This window comes from Colias eurytheme, chromosome 11 (genome assembly GCF_061535395.1).
Source record: "Colias eurytheme isolate Ceu_HAF_F1 chromosome 11, ilColEury1 Martin Lab GWU primary, whole genome shotgun sequence".
Taxonomy (NCBI): domain Eukaryota; kingdom Metazoa; phylum Arthropoda; class Insecta; order Lepidoptera; family Pieridae; genus Colias; species Colias eurytheme.
Window position 1 is genome coordinate 9,117,858 of NC_142990.1, and position 26,330 is coordinate 9,144,187.

At 32.1% G+C, this 26,330-nt stretch overlaps 1 protein-coding gene across 2 annotated transcripts in view; it reads left to right on the top strand.

The window, feature by feature from the left end:
* LOC149904783 (uncharacterized) overlaps positions 1-26,330 on the top strand; it is an 87,431-nt gene that overhangs the window by 2,758 nt on the left and 58,343 nt on the right. For both annotated transcript variants that reach the window (XM_090107253.1, XM_090107252.1), the window contains exon 2: positions 9,877-10,088. In XM_090107253.1, coding sequence (XP_089963379.1) covers positions 9,950-10,088 — 139 coding nt within the window. In that variant the 5' untranslated portion in view covers positions 9,877-9,949. The remainder of the gene's footprint in view (positions 1-9,876; positions 10,089-26,330) is intronic.

Below are 26,330 nucleotides of genomic sequence, written 5' to 3' on the forward strand. Positions count from 1 at the left end.
CAGTTTCAATAAAAATAATGCTGTCAGAAAAAGTACTGCGCTAGCAGACGTCTGGCCAAAAGAAATAAAAGCATTGTGGAACCAACAAAATAAGAAAAGAAACTATTCAGTCTTGATTCTACGTCTTATTTCTTTCGCTCCGGAAGTTATCAACAATTCGACCGGTTTGGCTCCATCGTAGCTGTAAGCTGCGGATACTCGAATCCATATGTAAAGAAAGAAAGAAAGAAAAAATATTTATTGCCACATTTACACACTTAACAACTACTTATATTACTAAAAAAAAACATAGACTAAGTAGTTACATGGCAATCGGGTCAGACTCAGCCGTGCTGTCGGGCTTTAACGCCTGAGCAGCGCTGATTTTCAGTCTGCCCGTTTGTTTTTATTTCCGAGGCTCACTATACATGTAAATACAAATACCAACCAAAAAAAAATTCTTACAGTTCTAAAAAGATAATAAAAATAACAATATAATATAATATAAATAACAGATATTGATATAGAATATATAACGATTATATTAAATAAAATAAACAGGTATCTATGTACATAATTCGTTACTTAAATACTAAGAACATATAAATACATACATAGAAGGATACAATCTATTATACATTCGCAATCCACAATTTGCTCAATGCTTTATTGGGGTGTCCAGCTCGATATTTGTTTATTCAAGAGTATCACTTTGTATTTGTGCTTGAACGATATATAATATGACATATTAAGTTTCAAGGGTGGAGGAAGGTCATTCCAAATCTTCGAGGCAGAGTACTTGAAACCACCCTTAAAACCCGACGTGTGGTGCTTCGGTATTACCAATGCATTGCTACTTCTACCTCGTGTATTCTTACCATGGTAATCCTGGGTCCATTTCAATTTTTCATAGAGGTAGACAGGAACTCCAGTGTGTACCAATCTATGTAACTAATATAATTATTTATACGTTATTAATCAACACGCAGGAACTTTCACGGGCGACTTCTTAATAGTTTGCTACGAATTAATATTTAAACACAAACTCCTATGTGACAATATTGAGTCTGCCTAAGTAATAAAAACTCTACGGGGACTCGTACATTAATAATACAGTCTGGCTTTGGTAGAAGTCGTGCGTTTATTGATTTGACACTTGTGGTTTGAAGTCGGTATATTATCTTACCTCAGTCACAGGTGTGTGACTACTTGCATTACATTTACATTATGTTTATACTGTGAACCTATTATCTTTAATTGCTGTATAATATCACGTAAATGTACTTTGTTTTATTTAAACCTCTTTTGATTAAATATTTCATCGTGTCATATAACTTTTAATAATAATTACTGAATGATTATTTATTAAGCTACCGTAAAAAATTAGTTGGTCATCTTCACTGTTACTGCTATTATCAAATCGTTTCTATTTTCGTGATAACCCCTCAAAATGCTAAACGGGCGCTCAAGCGAAAAAGCGGGACCGCGGCTGGTTGCCATGTTACTTGTGACTGACAGCTGTCAGTTGAGTTTGACATTTTATCCTTTACGCAAAAGACAACAATATCGCCCTTGCAATAAGGGTTATATTTCTTGGAAATTGTACAAATATTTATTTATCTGCACGTGTGAGTTCGGAGCCCGATGCGACTGTAATATTGTGCGATCAATTCGTCGAAAAATAGATGTCACTGGGGGAAAAACTTACGTTTTCATGGGTTTCTGGGTACATTAGGTTCTAATGTAATAAAGCTCCTTTTTTCGTCATTGTGCAAAGTAAAAAGTTCCTTGATTTTTCTACGAAGAACAATTCAGACTACGTACAATTGTACGCAGTCAGTATAAGTTTCGAATACAAAACGCCACCTCTGGGCACCGTTAATAATGTTAATTTTGAACAGCTTTATTTTACATATTTGCGTATGAAATATTGAACTTACATATTATATTTGAAGAACTCTAATCTGATTCCTTATTGCATCAAGCAACATTCTCACAACTCCCGCCAACTTGTAAAACAGTTCATATAACGATGGAATCTACATTAATTAGAAGTTCGACATACATCGAACTTATTATTTCATCGGTTAACTAGAGTTTCGTCGAAATCGATACAGCGACGTTTTAGAAACCCGATACAAGGGACTGAGCCGGGATCAATGCAATCAACGTACCGGGTGTTGGACTTTATTAATTGAAATAAGTTTGTTAAGTTGACTTAACGCTCGTTTTAAATTTTAATATTTGATTCATTTCAAATAAATACGCTTAACTGTTCGGAATTTTGCTTTTCACAAACGTTAAAGCTCGTTTTAATCATAACTTTGAATAAAACGCAAAATAAAAGGTAATAGTGTTGAATTAGTTTAGACCTATTTCATTATAAAATGCTGCGGCTACTTCAAACTATCGCTATCTATTTTAGATAAGTAATATTATTGGACCGAAATAAAATCTGCATATGAATTCAGAAATTCCGTCTCAAAAATAACAAAAATAAAACAAACTAGAGCCAGCGTTTTTCATTTCATAATAGAGCTCTCAATTCTATAAAGAAGAATACGGTAATAGTGAGCATAATTATTTATCGTATTTATGTAATTGTTGTTGAGAGATAAAAGAAAACAAAAGAGATTTCGTTTACCTTCGCTTAAATCTTTACAAATGTTATTAGTTAACTGAGATAGGGATTACATTTCCATCCAGTTTCCACTCCAATACAAGGTTACACGAGCACGCCCGAATTTCAATTCGACATTACCTTAGTTTAATGTTTAATATTACTGAGTTTCATATCAATTTTCGAGAAACTATCAAAATCAACATGCTTTATTTATAGTATGTTCTGTGGGAGAAATGTGTTCTATACATTAATTAAATTCAAATCAAATGTGTTTTCGAATTCATGAAGACTCCGCTCTGATATTTAAATATTTTCAACGATAAGTTTTTAAACCATATGATTTTGACTGTAGGTTATAATTTTGGACGTGGGTGATTAAATATCGCTCACATAAATCAGAATTAAATATAGAAATCTATTTTCACTCACGTTGATTACATCGGACTTAAATATGTGTATAAGTACAATTTTTAGTTTGTGCATGACAATTTTATTGAATATGCTTTCAAAAGGTGAGGCATATTATTATTCCTCGTAATTGTTTAAGCTAATTTCACTTTGTATCCTAAAGAAATAATTATTAATCGCTTCATATTATTTATAATACACTATAATATGTTACTGTCGTGGTGAACTACCATTTCTATCTATGGTAAAATTAACTATATAATATGGATTAATATTAATGAATAATTTATGGGTTAGACTTGGATACGGATAGTAGTTATTGGTAAAAACTAAATAACAGAATCAAATATAGGCATTGTGTTGGATGAATGATTATTGATACGTAAAGAATAATTGTATCTTCGTAATATTATTATTAGCAATAGCTAAAGTTATGTTCATTGGCATATAGCTGAAAATTCTCAAAAATTGCTACATTTTTGCTCATTCAAAGGCGGCTAGGGCTACAACAAGGACGCCCAATCATCAAAGTGTATACAGTCATGCAAAGCCACCAAAAGGCATCCAAGTAGTCTATAAATATTAATACAGGGTTTACATCACCACACAGTACGTTTTACTTCTCCTTTTACATTCCTGCAAGTTTGACCTATATTTTCAGAGTTAAAGCCCATCTAGAGGAAGCCTAGTTGCCTGAAATGATCGACTCCACGTTTCTATGAGACGTTATAACAATCGTATAATTCATTGTAAGAATAAAAGCGTTGCAACTTTGTACTCTACTTTGTACATACAACAATGTAGCTCTTTTTATGTTGCTACTTGGTATGCTTTTTTCGGTGTTTACTTTTTATTAATGAATTTATGCATGTCAATTGTGGAAGAAAGGAATGTTTCGATATCGTATATAGAGACAAATAAAAGTTTAAATGTCTTTTTTAAATTATGCTATTAAATATTACACTAGGAAATTATAATACCTGCTGGTGATAGATACAAATGAAGATGTAGAATAAATAAAACGTAAAAGATAATTATCGAGAACTCAAGTCTTTATCGCACTTATCCTGATTCTTGTTTAAAGAAAAAATGTAGTTTACAGAGAATCTAACAATCCCTGCCATTAGATAAAAGCTGTTCTATATTTTACTATTTCTAAATATATATATATATATATATATATAGGGTCAACCGGGGCAAATGCAACTAAAAAATAACAAGTTTCAAGTTTGATCGGTTGCAGTTATCTCCTTTTATATTTGGTCATTTATTTGACCCATTTATTGTTTTTTGTATTTATTCAAGATTATTTTAAACCAATCAAGCAATACAGTAGTCTTATAAATAACTGGTAGTGAGAATATTTCCTAAAATTGGTAGAAAAAGTTACATTAACCCCTAGTTGGGGGTAAATGCAACTAACTGCCATAGCTCTTCTTCTATTTCATATAAAACTACGAATATAGAATATATTTATGAGATTTCATGTTATTCATAGGATTTTGAACTGGATTACCGTGTAGCAAGGACGAGTTTTCAGGAAAAATCTTATTTTTCTAAATGTGGGGCAAATGCAACTATTTGTTAGAGAATTAGTGTGGGGAATGCAAAAAACTTATTCATCGATATATTTTTATTATTCTATATATATATATACAATAACGTTATCTATACAATAACGTTGCGATCGTAGATGGCGCCGCATTATTTAGAGGAAAATCTCATGTACCTACTTTGATTTACCACTTTAAATCGCAACAAAAAAAAATTACAGTGTACTACCTACTAAGTCAATTTTAGTTTTTGGTCAGAACAAATAATATTCTTTGTGTTAAATATTGTTAAAAACGTAAACCAAACAAAATACGTTTATTAGTTAATCAACCGTTAACTAAAAATTACTTGAACAATCACAGAACTATCCTACCTATCGTTTTTAGTTACTTATAGTCTTTAACCACGCTTTATCTAATTTTAATTTTACTTATGAACCCGTCTCTTGGTATAATATCGAAGAAATAATCGATGGTTCTTCTTTAATTAATCATAAAGAAAGTATATTTTGACTACCAAGAAGGATACATAATAAAAATATCGACACTGTCACATCACTAGTGTTTTTAGTTTCATACAAAAATATAAGGGGCTATTGTAACTAACCTCACAGTTGCAATAACCCCACAGTGAAATTTTCATGAGGCAATTGTAACTGCATCAATAACACAAAATAGAGTCAACTAACGCATTAAAAATATAAATGAAATATGCTTAACGGCTTGTGATAATCGTGTCCAATCAAAAACACCTGCAAAAAATCACTCCTAAACAATTTTTTTGTCTGTAAAACTCGACACCTGTTTTTACGCACACCAACTTCAAAATAGCGGTTTGACAAAATGGCCTATCAATCAAATAGTTTTCATCGTAGTGGCACCATCTATTACTTGTAAGATTTATTAGTCGTTGAGTTATTGAATCATAGGTGGCGATATATTACAACAACTCTAATAAATTAGTTATGATAACTAGTTGCCATAGCCCCATAGTTGCATTTGCCCCGGTTGACCCTATATAGTACATTATTATTACATTTTCATCTTATAAAATAAGTATTTAGTATCTTATAAATTCTTTGTAAAAAAATATACCGATAATCGTATCGTCGTAACGAAAAATATAGGTAACTATATTTTTGTAGTGTTTCTATTTTTATAGTACTAAAACTATATGTATATACATATCTACTATTTTCTAAAATCATAAAATGTAGCGACATAATTATGTCGCTACATATTCACATAATGCAATGTCAGTACAAAATACCTAGAGGGTAACATCTGTTTTCGAGCGAACCCAACTTACTATTACATGACTGCCTAAAGCTATTTCACGAAATTTGTAAATTATTTATCACGTATCAATTTATGCGATCCATGTCATTATTATAATTTTGTTTGCAGTTTGTTTAGTGATACAAATATTCGATACAAGCTGTAGCTTTTATTGTTATTTAATTGAATCACTAAATATATAACACAGTCGCTTTCCACCTTCTGTGTGTTTGTATGCTAAGATCTTTAAAATTACGCTACATAACATTTTGATGGGGTTTTTTTTTAATAGATAGAGTGTTTCTTGACGAAGGTTTTAGTATATAATTTATTGGGTTTTCGACAAAGTGGGCGAAACCGCGCGTTTTTAAAGATAGTAAAGTATAAAGCAAACTTGAAATAAAGTAATTACATTTGTAAGATTAAAGATACCTTTTTCTGAACACACAAGCAGCTGGCTACGGGCACGCAACGCATTATAAATGTTTTTGTGGCATTCAATGTATCTCAATAAGACGTGATTAAAAAAGACCACAACACCTGGCAGTTGAACATAACTTGACTTGCATTCAGACAAACATCTTGAGATGGAATACCTCACAATCAAAGAAATAAAATGTAAAACAGAACGTATAATGCGTGAAGTATTTACTATTCTGTTCATATAGCCACTAAATAGGTCTAAATAAAGCTGGTATGTTTATTCTCAGAACTATTTTCTTTATTTTTAAATGCTTAAGATGCCGTAGGTATCTTGTGTGATATTTGTTTCGCTATTATAATCAAGACATCTTCCAATTAGGAATCCAAGTTGCGATTAATTATAAATTAATTAAAAAGAAAGTAGAGAACATTAAGCAGATCTATTATGTAGGGTTCTTGACAACAATTTAATTAAGAATTAATTTAATTAACGTTTCTCCAATACGGCTTCAAATCCATATTTCTAAGAGCGGTTATTTGAAAGTGATATTATTATCTATACATTAAGTATAACATTTTTCATTGTACATATTACAAATATACGGATGGTTATACAAACAAAATTCTTATACAACTGTAATAATCCCTTGAACAGGTTTATACCTGGTTTAATAGAGGTCCTTTGAAATCTACTGACCGTTCTTTAAGTCCATTAAATTATAAATAAGCGAAGGTATGGATTATGAGTTATAATGTTTTTATAACACTTCATTTGTATGTACGGTAAGAGCGGGTGGTCTTATTGCAATTTGGTCATAGTAAAAGTATTACCAGCTAAAATGAAAGGTAATTTCTTGAATTCATAATCATCAGAAAACATAAAAATATAAGAAACACAAAACCTCTTTATAAAACTTTATTTGAATTGCACCAATTTGCTCACATAGCATTAATCTCGCTATAAAAATTAACTCCGAAACACCATTATGCCTTTAAAATATTCATATAAGTATAAAGCCTAATAACCCTAAATATATAATCCGAGGTAATTTTATACAGCGGCACATAAACAATTTGCGATGTAAAAAAACCTTTGAAATGGTAAATAAAATTAACGGCCTTCGGTGTATAAAGACAATTTATTATACTGGACGCTAATTTTATCATTTTATTATACTACCTGAAATGTCCTTAAAAGGTCGTAGAGTGGAAATTTATTACAACAGAGGTACGATCGAACACGGTCCTGAAATCGTGATCATAATTCGAACTTCCCCGCCTAATAATGTTATTTTTATTCTACCAATAAGCAGATCGCGTGACTGAGGGCAAAACAATGAAAATTTCGCCTGAAATCTTGAGCGTTATTACCTCCGATTAGGGTTTAATTTGGCGCGTAAAGTTTGTGTTTGATGTAGTTTTAAGACAGAGCTCGGTAGAGCCATGAATTATGGTGTTCGGTTCGTCATTGTCCCAAATGGCGTATGATCGAGTGCTTCATAACATTAGTTTGTAACGGCCTTTGATAGAGCCTTTGAACAACATTTGATAGTTCCATTAAAGTGTTTACCTGTAAAGCTCACAGACAAATGAGTATTGCTCTTTTCCATTCTAACTAAGCTTTTATACTTTACTTATAATAATTATCTATAGATAGAGACTTGCTGCTATTGTTTGATATGAAAACTTGTTTTATAATATGAATTCTAAACAGTTTTCTTTACAAATTGATTACTGAAGAGGTAATAACTACATACCTACATACATACTTATTATAAACCATATTTCTGATAAAAAATGATTGCATAATTTTACACTTACAATATTTACAAATCAGCTTTCACACGCACATAAACTATAATAAAACTCAAAAGTTAATAATTAATGAATAGGTACTTAAATTTGTCGAAACTTCATTTGATCTATTAACAGATACTTAAAAGGGCAAAGACGGTTCTGGAAAATCAGCTTAAAAGGGAATATACACTAAAAGGTCTGTAAAATATTAAATAGAAATTGTTTTAATACCATTGACTGAAACTGAGCTTAAGTGAGGAGCTTTTCATTAGGTTTCAGTGCTGTCTTATCGGCTGATCTGATACTGTTTTGATTCATTAAAATCATTTACTGCAGAGACGATGAAGAAAACACAATAGCTAGGTATTTCGTTTATTTATTGTGACAGCGCTGTGTACGAGCTGTATGCATTTAATATTTTGAAGTTTCCTTTATTATGTTAAAACTAGCTGTCCCGGCAAACGTTGTTCTGTCTTAATTTTATCACTTATCTTCAGGCCAACGCGCACACAATATTTCATGAGAATCGGTCAAGCCCTTTCGGAGGATTTAAACTTCAAACACCGCGACACGAGAAGGTTATATATAATATAAGACATACTTTTGGAGTACCCACATTTATATAACTTCTAAGGTTGTAATTTCCTAACAACGCATTTACAAGATTTTAGAAAAAATAAACTTAAACGTAGTTTATGTTCAGAAGTTCGTTGAAATGTTAGCTTTATTAATTTCTTCAAGAGTTGGACTGACTTGACCCTAATAACTATAGTTTCCTAAGAGATATCGTCCAAGAAAATTCTCAGACACAGCCCCAAGCAGTTGTATCGATTTGTTACCTTTTAAGTCCATAAATTTATACTGACGCCTCTCAATTTGGTTTAATGTCGGTTAAGATTATTTCATGTTCATTTGTGAGTTGATGAGGAAAATGTTGAACAAAGATAATAGTGGCTATTGTAGCTCCTTATGTGTATATCTACTTGTAGAGCCAATGCTCTAAAAATTATATTTAAATGTATTTGTAGTCAAGTTAATTTTATTTTAGTACATACATATATATTTTAAGAGGTTCTTACGCTCAATAGCTTTTTATTCAAGCCTTTTTTAATAAGCATCATAATATCATAAAATGCATATTAGGAACCTACATTACATTTATATATTTTCAATATCAATAGTACCTACCTAATATGCAGTTTTATTCTGCTTTCGGAAATAGTCCAATAAGTAAACCCTCAACTAATTGTAATTTGCAATAAATTATAACTTTGGTACAATCTAGTTTATCGAATTTTGATTTAGTGACGAACTCCTGACCCCTGACCTGCGGCGTTCACGCAGCGTGCTGAGAATTAGTTATTTTTATTAATAAAATCCACTATAATCTATATAAGTAAAGTTATTTAAGTATAATAATAACTCTATAGTAAGCTTTAACAAATTAGAAGGAAATGGTCAAGTTGATTAATAAATAGGTACATAATATATTAGTTTAACATGTCCGAGTGTTATCATCCTACAATCTATAATTAAAAATTTATTTTACACTGGCCAGCTTAATAAGCCCGCATATTATAATAGCTTTTATTCTTTTGTACGAACTGTGATGAAGCACTTTGTATAATTACTGACTTAAAATTAATTAAGAACTGTATTCATTTAGTTCAAAGGGACATCCACTATAATATGTGAAAAATTATAATGTAGATAGGTTTTTTATTAAAATCATAATGAGAATTTCAATCATAGTCAATATGTTCCAAATTAAAACAGATTACAAAACTCAACGAATAACAAAACCATTCTTTCCAGGCATACCATGGACTAACACAATGGCTATAGAAACTACGATGTCAATTCTCCACAAGTGATACCCGATGTTAGGATGGCGCGGCAGAGGCCGACCACTCGGCACTTTCACAACCAGCCCGAGTTGCGGCGCGACGGGGCTGGGGTCATGCTGTGGATCTTCCTGGTGTGGCTGGCCAGCTGCGGCCCGCTCGGGAACACTGTTAAGCAGGACGGTGAGTTGATTAGGATATCGTTTTCGGAAATAATATAATGAAAATAGAGGTAATGAATTAGTAGTTTGGCTGTATTCTTTTATTGGGAAACCTTTAAATTATTGATAAGAACGTGTCGTAATAATATCACGGCGATTAATAATATGAGTCTATTCAAAAGTTAAATACTTATAGGCAACATTATTTTTGTAATATAATTAAGTTAATAGAGATAATTATGCTCATAAGTAGGTATCAATGGTGATTTAAATGATCACATCAACATCAGCATCCGAACGTCGCAATTCCTCATATTTTGTGAAGTTTGTTGCTACATCACTCCTACATTTTATCCACAGCAAGTACCTACGTTACACGAAAAATGTTTCATAATTTCATACAAAATTCAGTCATAAGATTGTAGCATTTTTCGCTAGCAACGACCGTGACGGAGGGAAGCCAGACAATAGTTCCAAAAAACAAGGGTCTTTTGTTTCGGCCGTCGCCCCTGACAGCAATTAATGTTGTATTTCACCTTTATCAAACGATGATAGAGCTGTAACGAGCCACCACCTGCCCCGAAATGGACGCTTCATTTGTAAACAATCTATAGAGAATTATGACCTTTGAAACGGTCAATGCAATGAACCATGACGCGTACATTATTTGTAATCAATCACGAAGTACACATAAATTGGTTGAAATTTAAAATGTACGTAAAACGCTGTGTAATTAAAGTAGCTATATCAACAACCCTAGCTTAAAATTAAGCTTATCGGCGAAAAGCGATAATCCAATAAAAATTTCAATTACTTTTCATAGTTTAATAAATCTTTATAATAGGTATTTAATATCTAAAATTCTACATGACTCACGTAAATGTATTCACAATTAAACATAACTTTACAATCTCCGTATACAATATAAAACTCAGGTATTACTTCCGAAACTTCACAGACATCTACAGCTAGAAGTGGCTCTATTTACTCTGCAAAGCTCTGTACGTGTGCGTCAAAAGATGAATACTAACTACCTAGTTGTATATAGAGATTCGTAGGTAAAAGCCTGCATGACATTTCTCTTCTCTAGACTGAAGTTAAACTATTGATCAGTTTATTGTAAGCAACAGAACTGAATACTCTACCAAGTTAGAATGTCTATCTTCTTGAGAATTCAGTCTGTTTATTCATAAAATTATGGAAAACGAATAAAATCCAACATATACGTTTTTCGATGGTAGGCAGTAAAAATAAGCTAGTGAAAACAATTGTAATAAAATATTTCCATACGATGGTATTCGAAATGCAGATCAGTTTTTCTGCTGTATTCAACCAACGACAAACGACAAAAATGAAGCATTTTATAAACAAAGTAACTAAAATATAATCAAGTGGTACTTTTCAATATTTCAATGAAAAGACAGTTCTTCTAGTTTCATAGTAAAAAGTTGACGATCACCAACACTTGATGTTACACTTTAACAAAAAGTTGTTCTAGTTAATCTCGTTACAGTCAATAAAGGCATAATAAATTGAAACTAGTCTCCATTGAAAAAGAGATCAGCGACAAACAGGAACATTAACAGTTCCTTATCACATTTCTATGTTAATTGAAATGATGCATTAAAAGAGATGTAAAATTACTCGTGATAAACTAAGTAATGTTAAGCATTGATGTTAATGTAAACGTAGAACTAAATCTCTTCTAGTTAGAAGAGATTTAGTTCTACGTTTAAGTTCAACACATGGTTGTGACAAAAATATCTCTTTAGAAACTCGGTACGACTAAAACAACTTTGTGTTATTAATGTTATATAAAAGACGACAAAAGCCCAAAGAAAAGTTCCATTCTTCGCCCATCCGGAGCAGCAATAAGCTATACCTAATATTAAAAAATCCTACATAACTTTTCAAGTGTCCACTGCATCCTTTCTTATATTACGTGTTAGACTTAAGGCTTTTGTGCGCAAAGAGCCTCAATGGAATCGCTGGAAATAGATTTTGTTCTACATAGCTCCTGCTCCGGTCCGCTGGCCAGCCCCTGATAAATCGTAACTAGGTTGCTGACTCCGTTCAATTAAAATTCAAAGAAGAAAAAATTACTTCCCGCGATTGAAGACGTTAATTGCATTGGGGAAAACTTAGTTATCCCGATTTGAAACTTGTGGCTTTTTACTTTGAACGTACGTAACGCGGTTTAATTGGCATCGATTTTTTTCTAATTAAATGTTTAATGTGAAAATGTTGTACGTGCAAATCAAACTAGGTGTGTGTATATTATATGCTGGTTCAAATAAATTAGTACACAATACCTATATGAAAAAAAATCATTTCAACAAGCTGTTATTATACTACGACACATTTATGTACTTTACTAGGTTTATTGAAACTCTTCTTTGAGTTTAATTACTCTTTAAATGTTAGTTATCGCTAATGAATATGAATTTTCTTTTCCAACTGTATCTCTACCTAAATTATACATACAAGTATTCATTGTCAGTTATTCTATGGATTGAGTATGTATATTGTATACTTATATGTATCAGCACAACAATATACAATGCTATGACAAAGCGGGCCCTAATGTCATGGAAACGAAACAGGATCGTTAATCGAGAAAACGGGAACTATATATTTACCTACGTATAATATTCAGCTGTTTTGTGCTTTTATTATATTATACGTTTTATATTAGCGTTGTTATAATATTTACATACGAATATTATATCTTTGATAATGCATACTGTGATGCTAAAATAATAAATAAAATAAAAAATAAATAATAAATAATAATAATCCCATACAAGCTTTCACGTTTATCTCTGAATAGAGCGTCATATTGATTTTTGTGTGTAACATGGTAATGTTTTATTGTGCCTCAATAATTATTATTGCAAAAGATATTACGTCTATAACAATATGGTGTGCACTGTGCATGGGCAATATCTACCACTATTTGGCAAGGGGATAAGATATACTCTTAAAAAGTATAATTGGTAAGTTTCAAGAATTTACAGTGTAATTACAGAAAGGCATTCCCATTCACATTGTGGCATGAATGCATCCTTCAGTCAGTAAAGTCATAGACTTAGACTTGGTAAAGACTAAGAAACCTGTTATTCTCATATTATGACATCATTCTCTTCAACTTCGGCCGTTATTTAATTATAAAATTTAACAAATTAGATTAGACCTTTAAGCATTATGTAAGTTGGTAAAATTGTTCATCTCCAGGGACTCGTCCCTTGCCACCAATTTCAGTCCAAAATAAACCAACAAACGACAACATTTCAAAGTTCTTCCAGATATTAACATACAAATTACAATATTTTATTGTTGTGGTCGTTATTAGTAGATTAAATCTCTATGGAGGCGTTAGATTTCTTAGAATTATGAATTTTAAATAACGTTATTGAAGTCTGTAATATTTATCGTGAGGTAAAAACGATAAAAGTATTTCTATTCATGTCACGCATTTGTTTGAACTTTTGTTTTCATAAATAATCTGGATATTAGAAAGAGATTTTGTTCTTTATGTGGTTTATTAAGATTTTGTACGTACTTCTTTGCGATTATTAATGCCAATATTAATAATATGTCTATCTCGAATTTGAAAATACGTAAAAGCTAGCAGTTTTATACAAAACGAGCAAGAATATGTATCAATTTAGAAGTTTGTGATTAATGACGCTGTATATCAATTACTGTTGTCAGTTACACCTTGGAGGGTGGAATTTTCAAGGGGATGTAATGGTTACTTAAGATACCTATCGTTTATTTATCGTAAAAACTGCGTTTCTGAAGCCCTTATCGCAGGATTTAATGTCGTGTTTTTCTTGTTTAGTCTTGTATCGATATAAAGGTGATTTATTTATCTTTTAAAAACTTTTCTAATTTTGTTTTTTAAATGTGTGTATGCAATGTAGGTGTGTGTAGGGTATAGCGATCTCTATAATATTAAAGTATGTATCTATATTTCCTACACAAATTCGCAAATTATATGAGTACCTATGTGATAAGTTCAGTGATTCTATATTTTACAGAAACCTAACTATAAAAAGTTTCAATAAAAATGTTAAATTCATTCTAAGTACAAATGTGATAGCACGAATTTGAACAACTCATTCAAGCAGAGTGCCATTGAACTCAAGAATCCAAATTAATTTAGACTTTCATAAAATAATTGTATCCAACACGAGCAAAAAACTCCCAACTATATCTCGTTCAGAACAATAACGTAAAACCGTTAGCAATTAAACTTTCTAAAATACCTCAAAACCCACGTTAATCGACGTGTACTTTTAACAACACGTTTCTGAAACTACGCTTAGTTAAAAACCTGGACCAGGAATATGTTTAAAATTTTAACCGGCAACGTAAACTCGTGCAAATTAGGTTAGCGCTCTCCTGTACTACGTAACTATTTATTTAAAAACAATTAAAAACCAACTTCTATAACGTAACTTTAATTGTAGCAAGCGCTTAATTAATTTTGTAACCGATGTTAACCCAAAATTATGGTAACCTGTTCAGGTTACTTGAAATGTAATGAGAGGATCTATAGATAGTGTTTCTGAAAGAATATCGACCTCCCGAATTACTTATAACATGAATACTATTTTATAATTTAGTTGTGGTCAGAAAACCGTCTACCGCACTTAAAAAGTGCTATCTCTAAAAAATGGAAGGAATTTAATAAAAGTCTCACCTAAATATGGTATAGTCCATATTATAGTCAAATGATTTCCCACGTATTGCCAGACAATCGTTTATAATTCAATCAATTAGTTACACTATATAAAATACTGATTTTATTGCTTTTTAAATTAATAAACACTTAAAATGTTAAATAAAAAGTACTAACAAGAATGCTCTATGAAATTTTCAATTTGATTGTTTATATTGTTCGAGAGATTTAGTTGTAAAGACAAACAGCGTGAAGCCTGTATTTTATCATAGGATTATAGTTAGGCGGCAAGTTCTGGGTACTTGATTTCTTAGGATGATCCAGAGGGTAACTAGATGTCTTAAATAGATAGAACTTCTTGTATTTAATTGAAGTTGTGTGTCCTTTTTCTTTTCCTTTTTCTAGTAGGCGACACTCGTAACCTCGGTCACGATGGGCGGCGCGGCACTAAGCTTACCACCAGGCAATACGGGTGATCGTTTGCCTTCTGGTATCATTTAAAATGAATTCTGAGCTACTGCCCTCTAATTAGCAGCCCCGGATAGAGTCAGTTATCTACTTGTTGATAATGGAATAAAAAGACACCCAGAAAGCAAAGTTTAGACTGCATGTACATATTTATAAAAAGTCATTACAAATAGTCACTTCACTTTGAATTACATTGTATAGAAATATAATTCTAAATAGTCGTATTTTTAATCTTTAAAATATCATCTTTAATCGACACAAAATTGCCATGAATATACAAATTATCTATTCCTTATTAATAAAAGAAATAGAAAAATATTTTTGCAGATTTGGCTCTTTCACTTATCAAAAGAACGACGCATCGACGTTATATCTTGTATAGAGATAATTTATTGGCCGGAAAGTGACATAGGCTTTCCCAAATATGTATAGGGTTCTTGTACGGTAAATATTAAATATAAACCCAGGGAAGAAAACTTTAGTTCTTTCTATATAGGTATCTAGTACCTTCTGGTGACAATATTCCACCAAAAATAGGTAGCAAGTCTTACAAATCAGCTGTAAAATCACAACGAGGTAGATTACTTGAATAAATGAGAATCAAATACGGATGCAGCCACGGGAAATAGACACTAAATTATAATAGAGCTAGCTGGCTCCGGTCCACGCCAAAACAAATTAGTACAATGTTATATAACTGGTGGACTGCAGTGAACTGCGCAGTATTTTAAACCTCAATCTATTGCTAAGGTACTGCAACGTTATTATGACTAATGCTTTGGAACTCTGGAGGAAATTTGTGTTTTACGAAGCGCTGCCGATGTTTTCGTAGCGCTTCTGTTGGCGCATGGAGTAATTTTGGGTTGATAAAACATGATTTTGGACAACGTTATGATCGGGTTTGTGTGAAAATTATTTTGTATTTAACCCGTAGAATTTAGACCTCAATGGCCATTATTCGAGAAAAATAATTTGGAGGTAGAGATGACAAATGAAAGGAATCAAGAGCAAGTTATATAAGAGCAAGAGCATATGTTACTGTTATTGACTTAATTACTTTCCAACGATTTATTATTTAAAATTAAAAAAAACTATAAAAAATGTGAGGTAAATTGAATATACATATACGAAAATAAAAATAATCTTTTTAATCTAAATGAAAATGTAGTTAAAATTGATACTTACACGTAAAATTATCAAGTTTAATATATTACTATTCTTTTTTGTTTATATTATTCATGCAACTATGTTCTTAATTAAAACAAATGAATCGTGCGTGAACGATGTTCCGAAAATTAAAAGCTAAATAATTCTCAATTTATCCAGACAAATTAAATTATAAAAAGGCAGACAGTATGCAAATACGTCAAAATTAATATTCAAGAACTAAACGCCTTAAGAATATAATAATGGTTCTATTTACCACAAAGTGCTTTACTGTGTCTTCATTCATCATCTTTCTAGTACTCTATTATGACGGATGTCGTTATGGTTGCCACTTCGCGGAAATAAAACATCGGAGGGATGGTTAATTAAATTGATCAAAAGATTGCTGGTTGCTTTCATTCAAATGGTTTCTGATTTTCATGAATGAGTGAGTTATTAAGATTTTTTTTAACAATTTAATGAAGATGGATGTACTAGGAATTATTTATTTGCAACTTTTATTATGAATTAGGACACGTTCATAAGATTTCTCATCATTTTTCTGTTAAAAATATTTCCAATACAAACTAATTATAAATAGCTAGAGCTATATTAGCTTGTTATTTCGAACACGATTCCAATAATCAATACATGAAAAACGTTTCGCTATTGCTATGAACGTGGGAAACCTCTAATTGCAATCGAAATTATCTTTAGAATTACATCTATGCAAAAACGACAGGTGGTAACCCTGAATAGCGTTCATCCGTCTCTTTCTTGCACGTTGGTCGTTTGCTAAGCTATACATCTGTCTCGCTCTGATATTATCAATTTGACAGTTGCGAGGGGAGATAGGTTTTTCGGAGACAATGTTTTGACGCGATGTACGGGACGATATGTCGCAAGATTGGGGGAATTTTTGTAAGGGTATCATTTATGTTTTAATGCCTCTCTTTATCTTGAATATTAATAGCAGCAGGATACTTTTAAATTGGCTTTTTTCGTCTATGCTATATTTCATTTGTAATTATTTATTTTGTGCATATTATGTCTTTTCAAAATATGGCAATGAGCATTTGGGTTAGCTGTGGAAGTGATTTCGATATTTGCGAAATTAGGGGAGAGCAAATTCTATCCTCGATGTTATTAAAAAGAAGAAAAATGTCTATGAAAGTTGAAAAGCGAATCGATTTTAAAATTGCCAACTTTATAATATATTATGTATCCTCTCTACCTTGTAAAATGTATAAAGTAAACTGAAGTATTGTTCAGAATCTACTTACGCCTTACAAACGTACTGAAGTGTTCGATAAACACAATTTCAGAGTTTCTACTCAAGTTTGTACACCTGATTGGCTGTAAGATAGTACGACTTTGTGTTATAGAGGTCCACTAGTTCAGTGGTTTGTAATTAGCACGCTTGAGTAGGAGTACTGCATCAAAAAGCCTGGACAAATTTCGACTAATGTGACTATACGCAGTAAGCTTAGTACCTAAGCTACCTGCAGCTCCTCTTTTGAAGATATTCCACAAGTACAAATGCATCTTTTAAGGATATAAAAACTTGCACGTATTATCATAACGAACTTACTCTTACATTTCCACTAAAATTTAAAGTACTTCCACGAAGGAATAAGTACTTGACATAATATTACCTTTAATTGAGAAGATGTTCAGCGCAGGCTGTTATTGCCAAGTTATTGTTTATTAGGATCTTGCGTCTTTCTGCTTTGAAAGTGAGTAAAAAATTGATCGAGAATGCGTAGGCAGATATTAAACCATTCAATCTGACTGAGTTGACCACACCAAATGATAATTTGCGGGTTGAAAGTTACTAAGAATTGATCCAGAATTCATAAGCAGATGTTAAATCTTGACAATCTAAGTAGGTTGGAATGACAAAAGCAACGCTATTTTCAAACTGCATTGAAGTTTAACTCAATTGAAGTAAACAGTTGGAGAATATTAAAAACATGAACGTCCCAAGAGTGAGATAACGAGGCGTTGTGTACATTAGTATTCCTAAGTGCGATTGTTATCGCGCGTGTCCCACTTCAACCGATTTGTAAGGAAGTCTAATTGCCTGTTGCAAGTATTGATAACTCTTGTTCGGGCTTGATATCTTGCCGTTTTTAATTTACTGCGTGAACGGAATTTGTTGGTTGTTTTGATCCTTTTATAATACAAAATTTGGTATGAACATGTTTGAATCTTTTACTAAATGTAATTTTACAAATATGAAAATAAAGATTTTTAGGTGATAATTGCAAATACCTATAATATGTATGTTTGATGAGGATCGTTACAGATACCACACAAATAAAAATAAAAATCCTAGGAGGTGTTTGAAAGTTCGAAAGTTTCTTACAACCTTTACACACATACGTACTTTGATCTCAAAGGGTGTGGTAGCAAATTATTGCAAGTCGAATTTTGTTCTTCAGAAAGGCTTAAAGATCCGACATTATATTATATGTAGGATAAGAACCAATAAGCTGGGGTCATTTGTGGATGGGGTCATATTAAGACTAGTAAGCTGTTTGCTTCGGTCTTGCGAGTAACCTTTTATGCTTTCACCCCATTGATATATTAAAATATATACTTCAGATAGAGTTACAGCAAAAATTATATAGAAATACTGATGCATACATTTGGTATAAAGATATCGATGTGTAGGAGAGTTGTCACGAGCAGAACAAATCATATTCCCCTCGTTAGTAAACTCTCACATTTTTGACGTCTATTGTAGGACATCTCCAGTATTCGAGTGTTTGATTATACAATGCTTTTAAAAACAATTTAGCCTCTACCACTCATGAAATAAGATCTACAATCGAAAAAAAAATCCGCCACCGAACCTTTACTTGTTAACGTTGCTAGATTTACGAATCTGTAAACAAAAAGATATCCTCTAATCCAAAGTGTTAAAGTTGAAAATCGTGTAGTGTACGCAAAATTTTTTCGCACATTCTTTCACAACTCTTGAGATGAGTGCCTGAGACTTCGTCCCTCAACGTTATTCTTAAAATAAAGAGTATTTTTATTTTTACGGATCAGAATAAATTTCTATAAGAATAGTTAGAGGGGACCGAGTAGGCTTTGCCGGGAAACTTTTAATGAATCCAGTAATTTCGTTAGTTTCGAATTGTTTTTACTTCGGATCGTTAAATAATTATATTCAAGTCAGTTGATCTATCATCAACACAGTCACTTTTAATGGGTAAATATTATAAAACTAAGAAAAAAGGATAAAATTTAAATTGTGTTCATTGGTGAAATACCCCTAAACCTTTCCACAAATTCTTCAAATATGCCTGCTGTCTTTCGAAATACATCATAGACATCCCTCCACAATTATTTATCCATACACGTTTTAGAAGATACTAAAATAACAAACACGTATTTATGCAAAACAACAGGTTAAACGTTAGATATTGCACCTGTAAGTATAACCACACTGATCCGAATAACAGGAAAGGCAGGTGGAATGGAAGAATAAGACTGTGGTTAGTAATTTATTACAAAAATAAGGGCCGAGGGCTATCTGATAGTGACTTACAGCGGGCCCTCAAATCCTATGGGACTTATTTCTTTGAAACTTTTTTGGAATTCGCCGTTTACATTTTATTTAGAAGCGTTTTACAGTGGTTACTACTTACAAGATTCAAATACAGGCTTTTAGAAATTTTACAAAACTCTTTCGATTTCGAATTTTGATATGGAAGATATTCACCATTATTTATTTAACAGTTTTATGTACCATTACAAATTTTATAATCATATAATATTAAAAGAAAAGGAAACATTCACAGCATATAAGGCAACCTTATCGCTTATCAGCGATCTCTTCCAGGCTGCCCATTATTAATATAATCCATTCAACATTGATTTGAAAAGAAAAGCTAAAGTTAACATTTGCATCAATGATGCCTTGCTACAGAACCAGTACACAATGTTTGTGCAATCGCAATTTTTTTTCTCAGATTATGAAAACACATCCCTGAAATTTCCACCAATATTTCAATCCTTTGTATCACCCAATACCGTCCGTACATATCTTTCCATCCTTCTACCTCCATAATATCAATAAAACCATAAACAAATTGCAAAACACCCAGTTTAAATAATCGCAAATCGCTATAAATTATACTGCTTCCAATACACTGAGTTAGTTGAAGAGCAGTGTTAATAATTGTTCAATTCCTTCGCATGATTACAACGTCTGCACGGAGTTGTAACCCCCGCCCCCTTCGTTACCGCAATAATTATAGCTACTCCTGTTACTGAACATTGTAGGCTATAGATTTGTGCGTCTTCTGTTTCTTAAACTCGTTATATTTGCTGTTTATTGGTAGCTGCCGCGGCAAATGTTTTTCTATGAGAAATATTAACATAGTTTACCTACTGAGCATACGCTATTCTTTTGTTATCTGTTTAAATTGTAGAGGTAATTGGAATTGTATGTAATTAGTCGTCTAAATAGCGATCTTCTCCTTTATATTTTGTTTCTGACTTGTCAATTTGCTAACTTTCTTTTAAAATGCCAAGCACAAGGCCAATGGGAACTGATATTCAAAAAAATTTCAATACCTATTACAAGCTTTTATTTCGTTATCCTGTTAAGGCCTTGTAACCGCCTAATGAGGACCAATCTTGTATCCAATTTGACGCTTAACAATATTTTATGTTTTTATACAGTATGATTTAAATTGTCCTATTCTCTTATGTCTGTACAAAATTTTGTGTACAAAGAAAAATAAATAGGTAACTCTATTCATATATTAATCGCATCAGCTTGAAATATTTTGTCTGTCTAATTGAGTTTATGTGAAATCAAGATAATAGTAATAAGTAGGTACATCATATTACATGTAAGTATGATAATGTCGAATATAAAAAAGTTTAGAACTTTTTCTCAGATCAAGCAAGCAGTTTCGGCGGAGTTAGGTTACAAGTTCTGTTCAACACGACAATTTTATCTTATCTTATTAAAAAATTACTGAACTTACTTGAAATAGAAAACACGAAATTAAATTAATTAAATATATCAAAGAGCAACACCCTGTATAGGTACCACGAGAATCTAATATCCATCCTGCACAGGCACCCAAAGACAGTTTAACCTCTCGAGGTTAGAATTAAGGTGTCACTACACTGTAGTGTAATACATTTACCCTATGCAGGGATCCGTAGTTTAATTATCGAGCTGGACACCGCGTGTTCGTTAGTCACTCGTGAACGCGATTAACCCAATCAATTTGTCAGGCTTTCGGCGCCAATCCGCTACTGTTTACGTGCATGTCGTTTTATCAGAATAAGGTTATGCCGGCACACGGTTTTCGCTGCTTTCGTTTAAAAAACACCATGTATACCTATAGAATAATGCAGATGTAAAATTACGTTTGAATATTTGTTGCTCTACACAAATGAAGAGCGCTTTCTAAATATAATATTGCCGATTTTATGAACAATTCTTTATACACTATTAAGGTATCAACTTTGTACAAGTTAACATGCCGTTAATCAGGGATTTTGTTACTTTCAGCAATCTAATACATAAGAGCTACAATATACCTCAAGACATTAACCAAAAGTTATTCACGCGCACACTCGTTTTAAATTGAATATTAACTAAAGTGTGTTTTAAAAGCTATAAACGAAAGTCAGAATGATTCTCATTAATAATTCCCAGTTCTTGCGGGAAGAGTGGCTGCGTCCGATAACTTAATCCTATCTTTTTATCTCAAGCTTGAAACCCGGCCGTCGGCTTAGTGCTCATACGCTTATTTAATTTGAAAATACCCCTGCGTCTTTATTGAAAAACTGATTCAACGAGATTGTTTTGAATTTGTATTGTGATACAGATTTTAACAGAGTTCTTTCTCAGAGTCTTGCAAAGTAACATACGTATTGTAATTTCTTATGTTTAATGATTTCATTAACTTTAATATCACCTCTAGAACCACAGTATAATTATTATACTAGGATGCATTAGCATTTTGCCGATTTTATGGACAATTTTTAAACTATTTATCAAATTCATACAAGTTTTCATGCCATAAATGAGGAATTTTGTTAATTTGAATTAGTATTAACTCTATGTAGTAATTCAAATTAAAAAATAGTCTGTCTGTGATATTATGTAATAACTGTTTTCATAAGTGTTTTTAGAAGTGTTTAGTTATTTACAAGATACTTAAACACAAATTATTAACATTTTCATCATTTACTATTTTTCTCTATCTTTCTTTCTCTTTGGCCTAGAAAATTTCTGGAACGGTTGGTGGAAATAAATGGGAATCTCACTCGAATTAATACGCGGTCGGGAAGCCGTATCGACTCGCAAACGAAGTCGCGGGCACAAATAGTTAACAAATTTGTAAAGTAACAATCAAAGACATTCAGAATAATGTGTTAAATTGTTTCATATTTTAAATCGTTCCTGAATCCCTTAATTTAAGAAATATTTAAGTGGAGTTTTTACAATGTAGATACATCCTCGTTATTGTCTTCGTTACATTGGGTAGTAAACCATGTAATTGAATTATTATTCATAAGGCTGTCAAAGTAGGTAATTTTTGACTGAGTAACATATTATTATCTTTATTCATCAGTTCACTTATTCATTAACACTCAAAACCAATTTTAAAAGTGGTACACTTTTAAAATTGGTAAATACCTATACCAAATTATAATTCAAACCTTCACTCAATATCCAAGTATTTGTAATAGCCGGGACTACTTCTGATGTAACTGAAGATTAAGCTGCACCAATATCAGAGATTTAAGCGCTCGTTTATTAAACGACGGTTTCCTATAGACATTTACTAGAATGATTAAAAATATATCAAACTTCTATTAATTTTCGAAAGGTGAAGTCTTTTTATTTATATGAAACTACCAATAAGTGATTTAAAAAAAGTGTTCAGAAACATGTCAATAATTCAAAGCATTCGTATCATTAAAACCCTATACGTTTAATAGCTTTACGGCAATTAATTATTATTATCTATTCTTATTGGTTTGTACAATAATTAGAAGAGAGTCTAGGAACATAATAATATCTACCTTTATTTTAGACTGACCTAAATTTTGTACTATTTTTTAATTAATCACGGCTTTTAAAGCGAGGGCGCACGAGCAACTTTGTCTCCGCAACTATTTTGTCTCTCCCATCAATTTGTATGGGGAGTTGCGTCGCTACGTGCGCGCACTTTCATACTAGCCCATAGGTGGGAGAGACAAAATAGTTGCAGAGACAAAATAGTTGCGGAGACAAAGTTGCTCGTGCGCGCTCGCTCCTGGACATGAAGTCTTTGGATACATTCCACGAAATATAAATTATTATGGATAATATTTGTCCAAGCCTTTTATAAAGCCCTTACAGAAAATGCATACCTATACCCAATATAATTACCAAAAACTCCTTTATCTTGCAAACTAATTCTGTAGAATTACGGATGTGTTGATCACTTGACGATAATGCCTCTTCAGCCGCATAGCTGGCCCGCTTCCGTAAAGGTCGTGGGACTTCACTCAACGACGCCAATACGCTTTGTGGCTGTACTGAATTGAATTCCATTTTATTTTCAAAGTTTTTAACCCTTCAAGAGCCAGATGTTTTATTCATCGCGAGCTAGAGAACTGATGGAAAACAAAAGCTAAAACTTCACACTCTTTCCACTACCGTTCTCTGATAAAAAATATCTTTTAGATAAGTTAGCGACTCTAGAACTTGCTTCTCCGATACCAACTTCGGTATTCCTGAAACATTTTGAAAAATATGATTTTATAACTGCTGCTATTTACTAAGAGTTTATGAAAGTTTAAATTACAATGACGTCAGCTATACTGTTATAAATATAAATATGAAAACCTCATAGAAAATAACCTAGCTTTATTTATTTTATAACTACATATTTTATTACTTTACCTTTAATTCGAATACTATTAATTTACTTGGTATATATTCAGTGTTTTCATCACCGTCCATCATTTGGAATGTAGAGCGTCATTGTTTATTTTCCCACCATTGTGACTATTCTTTTTTATGACGTTCCTATTTTAAATTTTATAGACGACCAGTTACAATTTGAAATACCTATAAACAGTTTTTTTTTTATTACGAGAATAAAAATTAAGGCTAAGGTTGTATTGCTAAATTGATACCCCTTGATAAACTTATACTCAAAATAGTTATTCAAAACATTGCCATCGATACTGCTGAAACTCGTTACCATTGCAGACATCAAAGAGCGAAAACAAATGTCGATTTAAAATTAAATTATCTGTGATACCCCGTTTACGTTTTCATTTTACTCGTTGGAAAAGGTTACATAACATTAAATAGCAGTTCGACACCAATTGGTACCGTTCGATCACATCGATAACTATTCCAATTGAAATTTCCATAACAGAATCGCTTTCCAAACTCGAGCCAGACATTGTGTATAGAATTGTATCATACTAGCTTTTATTCGCGACGTCGCTTGTTATTTCAGATTTAGTACGAGAAATGTTGGTCATATTTTCCTTCCCTATGTATACTCATAACGGGGCAGTCATTAATTTCATAGAGAGAGCTTTATTCATAAACGGTATGTACCTAAGTAATTAAATTTTACGGAATTAATGCGTGTACATAAGCTAAAATGGGAACACCTCTGCATATGGCTTTTGTGTGGTAGTGGGACGATTTGATATTTTCAGTATTTGAATATAGATTCAAAAAAGTTGAATTGTAGGTAAAATATTTACGGGCAAGCTTGGCTGCCAGCTGTGATGTAAATTTGGATAAAAAAATTGCTAGAGATACTGTGAAAATTCAGATTGCTCAACGTCACTGAAAACTGCAGGGGAAGTACGCCTTTGCAAACTATGGAAAAGAAAAGAATGATTCAATTTTCAAATTCAATAGTTCAGTCTATTCTCTGTGTGTTTTCTCGGATGATAGGACATAGATAATTACCTCACATCCTGACTATAATTGTGACTGAAGACTGAAGAGTTTACACGTATCTAAACTTCAAGATATAAAATATAAAAACAAAAGATATAAAATCACGTTTACCTCCTCAGCTTGTTAAGAGCCAATTATTGACGAGGGACATATATAAAATACGCTGTAATCTCTTAAAACATTTCTATTACTAACTTACTACTGCGATTTTTTCAATTAAGTGTTAATACTTCATCAAGAATTAGTATTATTTTGAACAGCAATAATAGCAAAGTTTGCACAAAGATATAAGTTCAAATGTACACAGAATACAATGAAATAATCTTTCTTCTGGAACTCAATTATTGACCGTATTCAGCAGAAAAGTTTTTAAAGCTCTGACCCGACCAGATAAGTTATTTCGTACTTTCCTTGTTTTAAAACAATAGCTAATAAGGAACTGGGTCTGCTCGAAGGACCAAAACTTGGGCTAATCCTCTCGAGATGAAAAAGTACAATGGAATAAAGGATGCCGGAAAATCGATCCAACTTTCGATGCCACTTTGTTCAACAATATTGCTATTTGTTAGTTTTTATCGACGCTACACTATTATAAATCGGTAAATAACAGTCTGTTTGTTCCTTTTCACTAGTAAACTATTCAACCCAATTGAAATTCACTACAAAAGCTGTATTGTGGTTAGCATTGAATGAGGAAGGGCATGGTATGGATAAAAAATGGTTTTATCGAACTGAAGATACCGTCTTTTGTTAAATCGCGTTAATAACATTTTAAAATGAAAGTTCTCATCGTTATACTATTCATTAATAAATTATGGAAAGCAGTTAAACAGTTCGAGGAATATGCTTGAAGTGAGGGCCGGAATCATAGTAGAATGTTCTCAATTATATAATTTAATCGCAGTGCCGCTTAAATAAAAAGGCAAAGAATTATTTTCCGCCTCCATTCCCTGTTATGGCTAAATAATATATACATTTAACGATAAGTTTCTCAATTCTCGGGA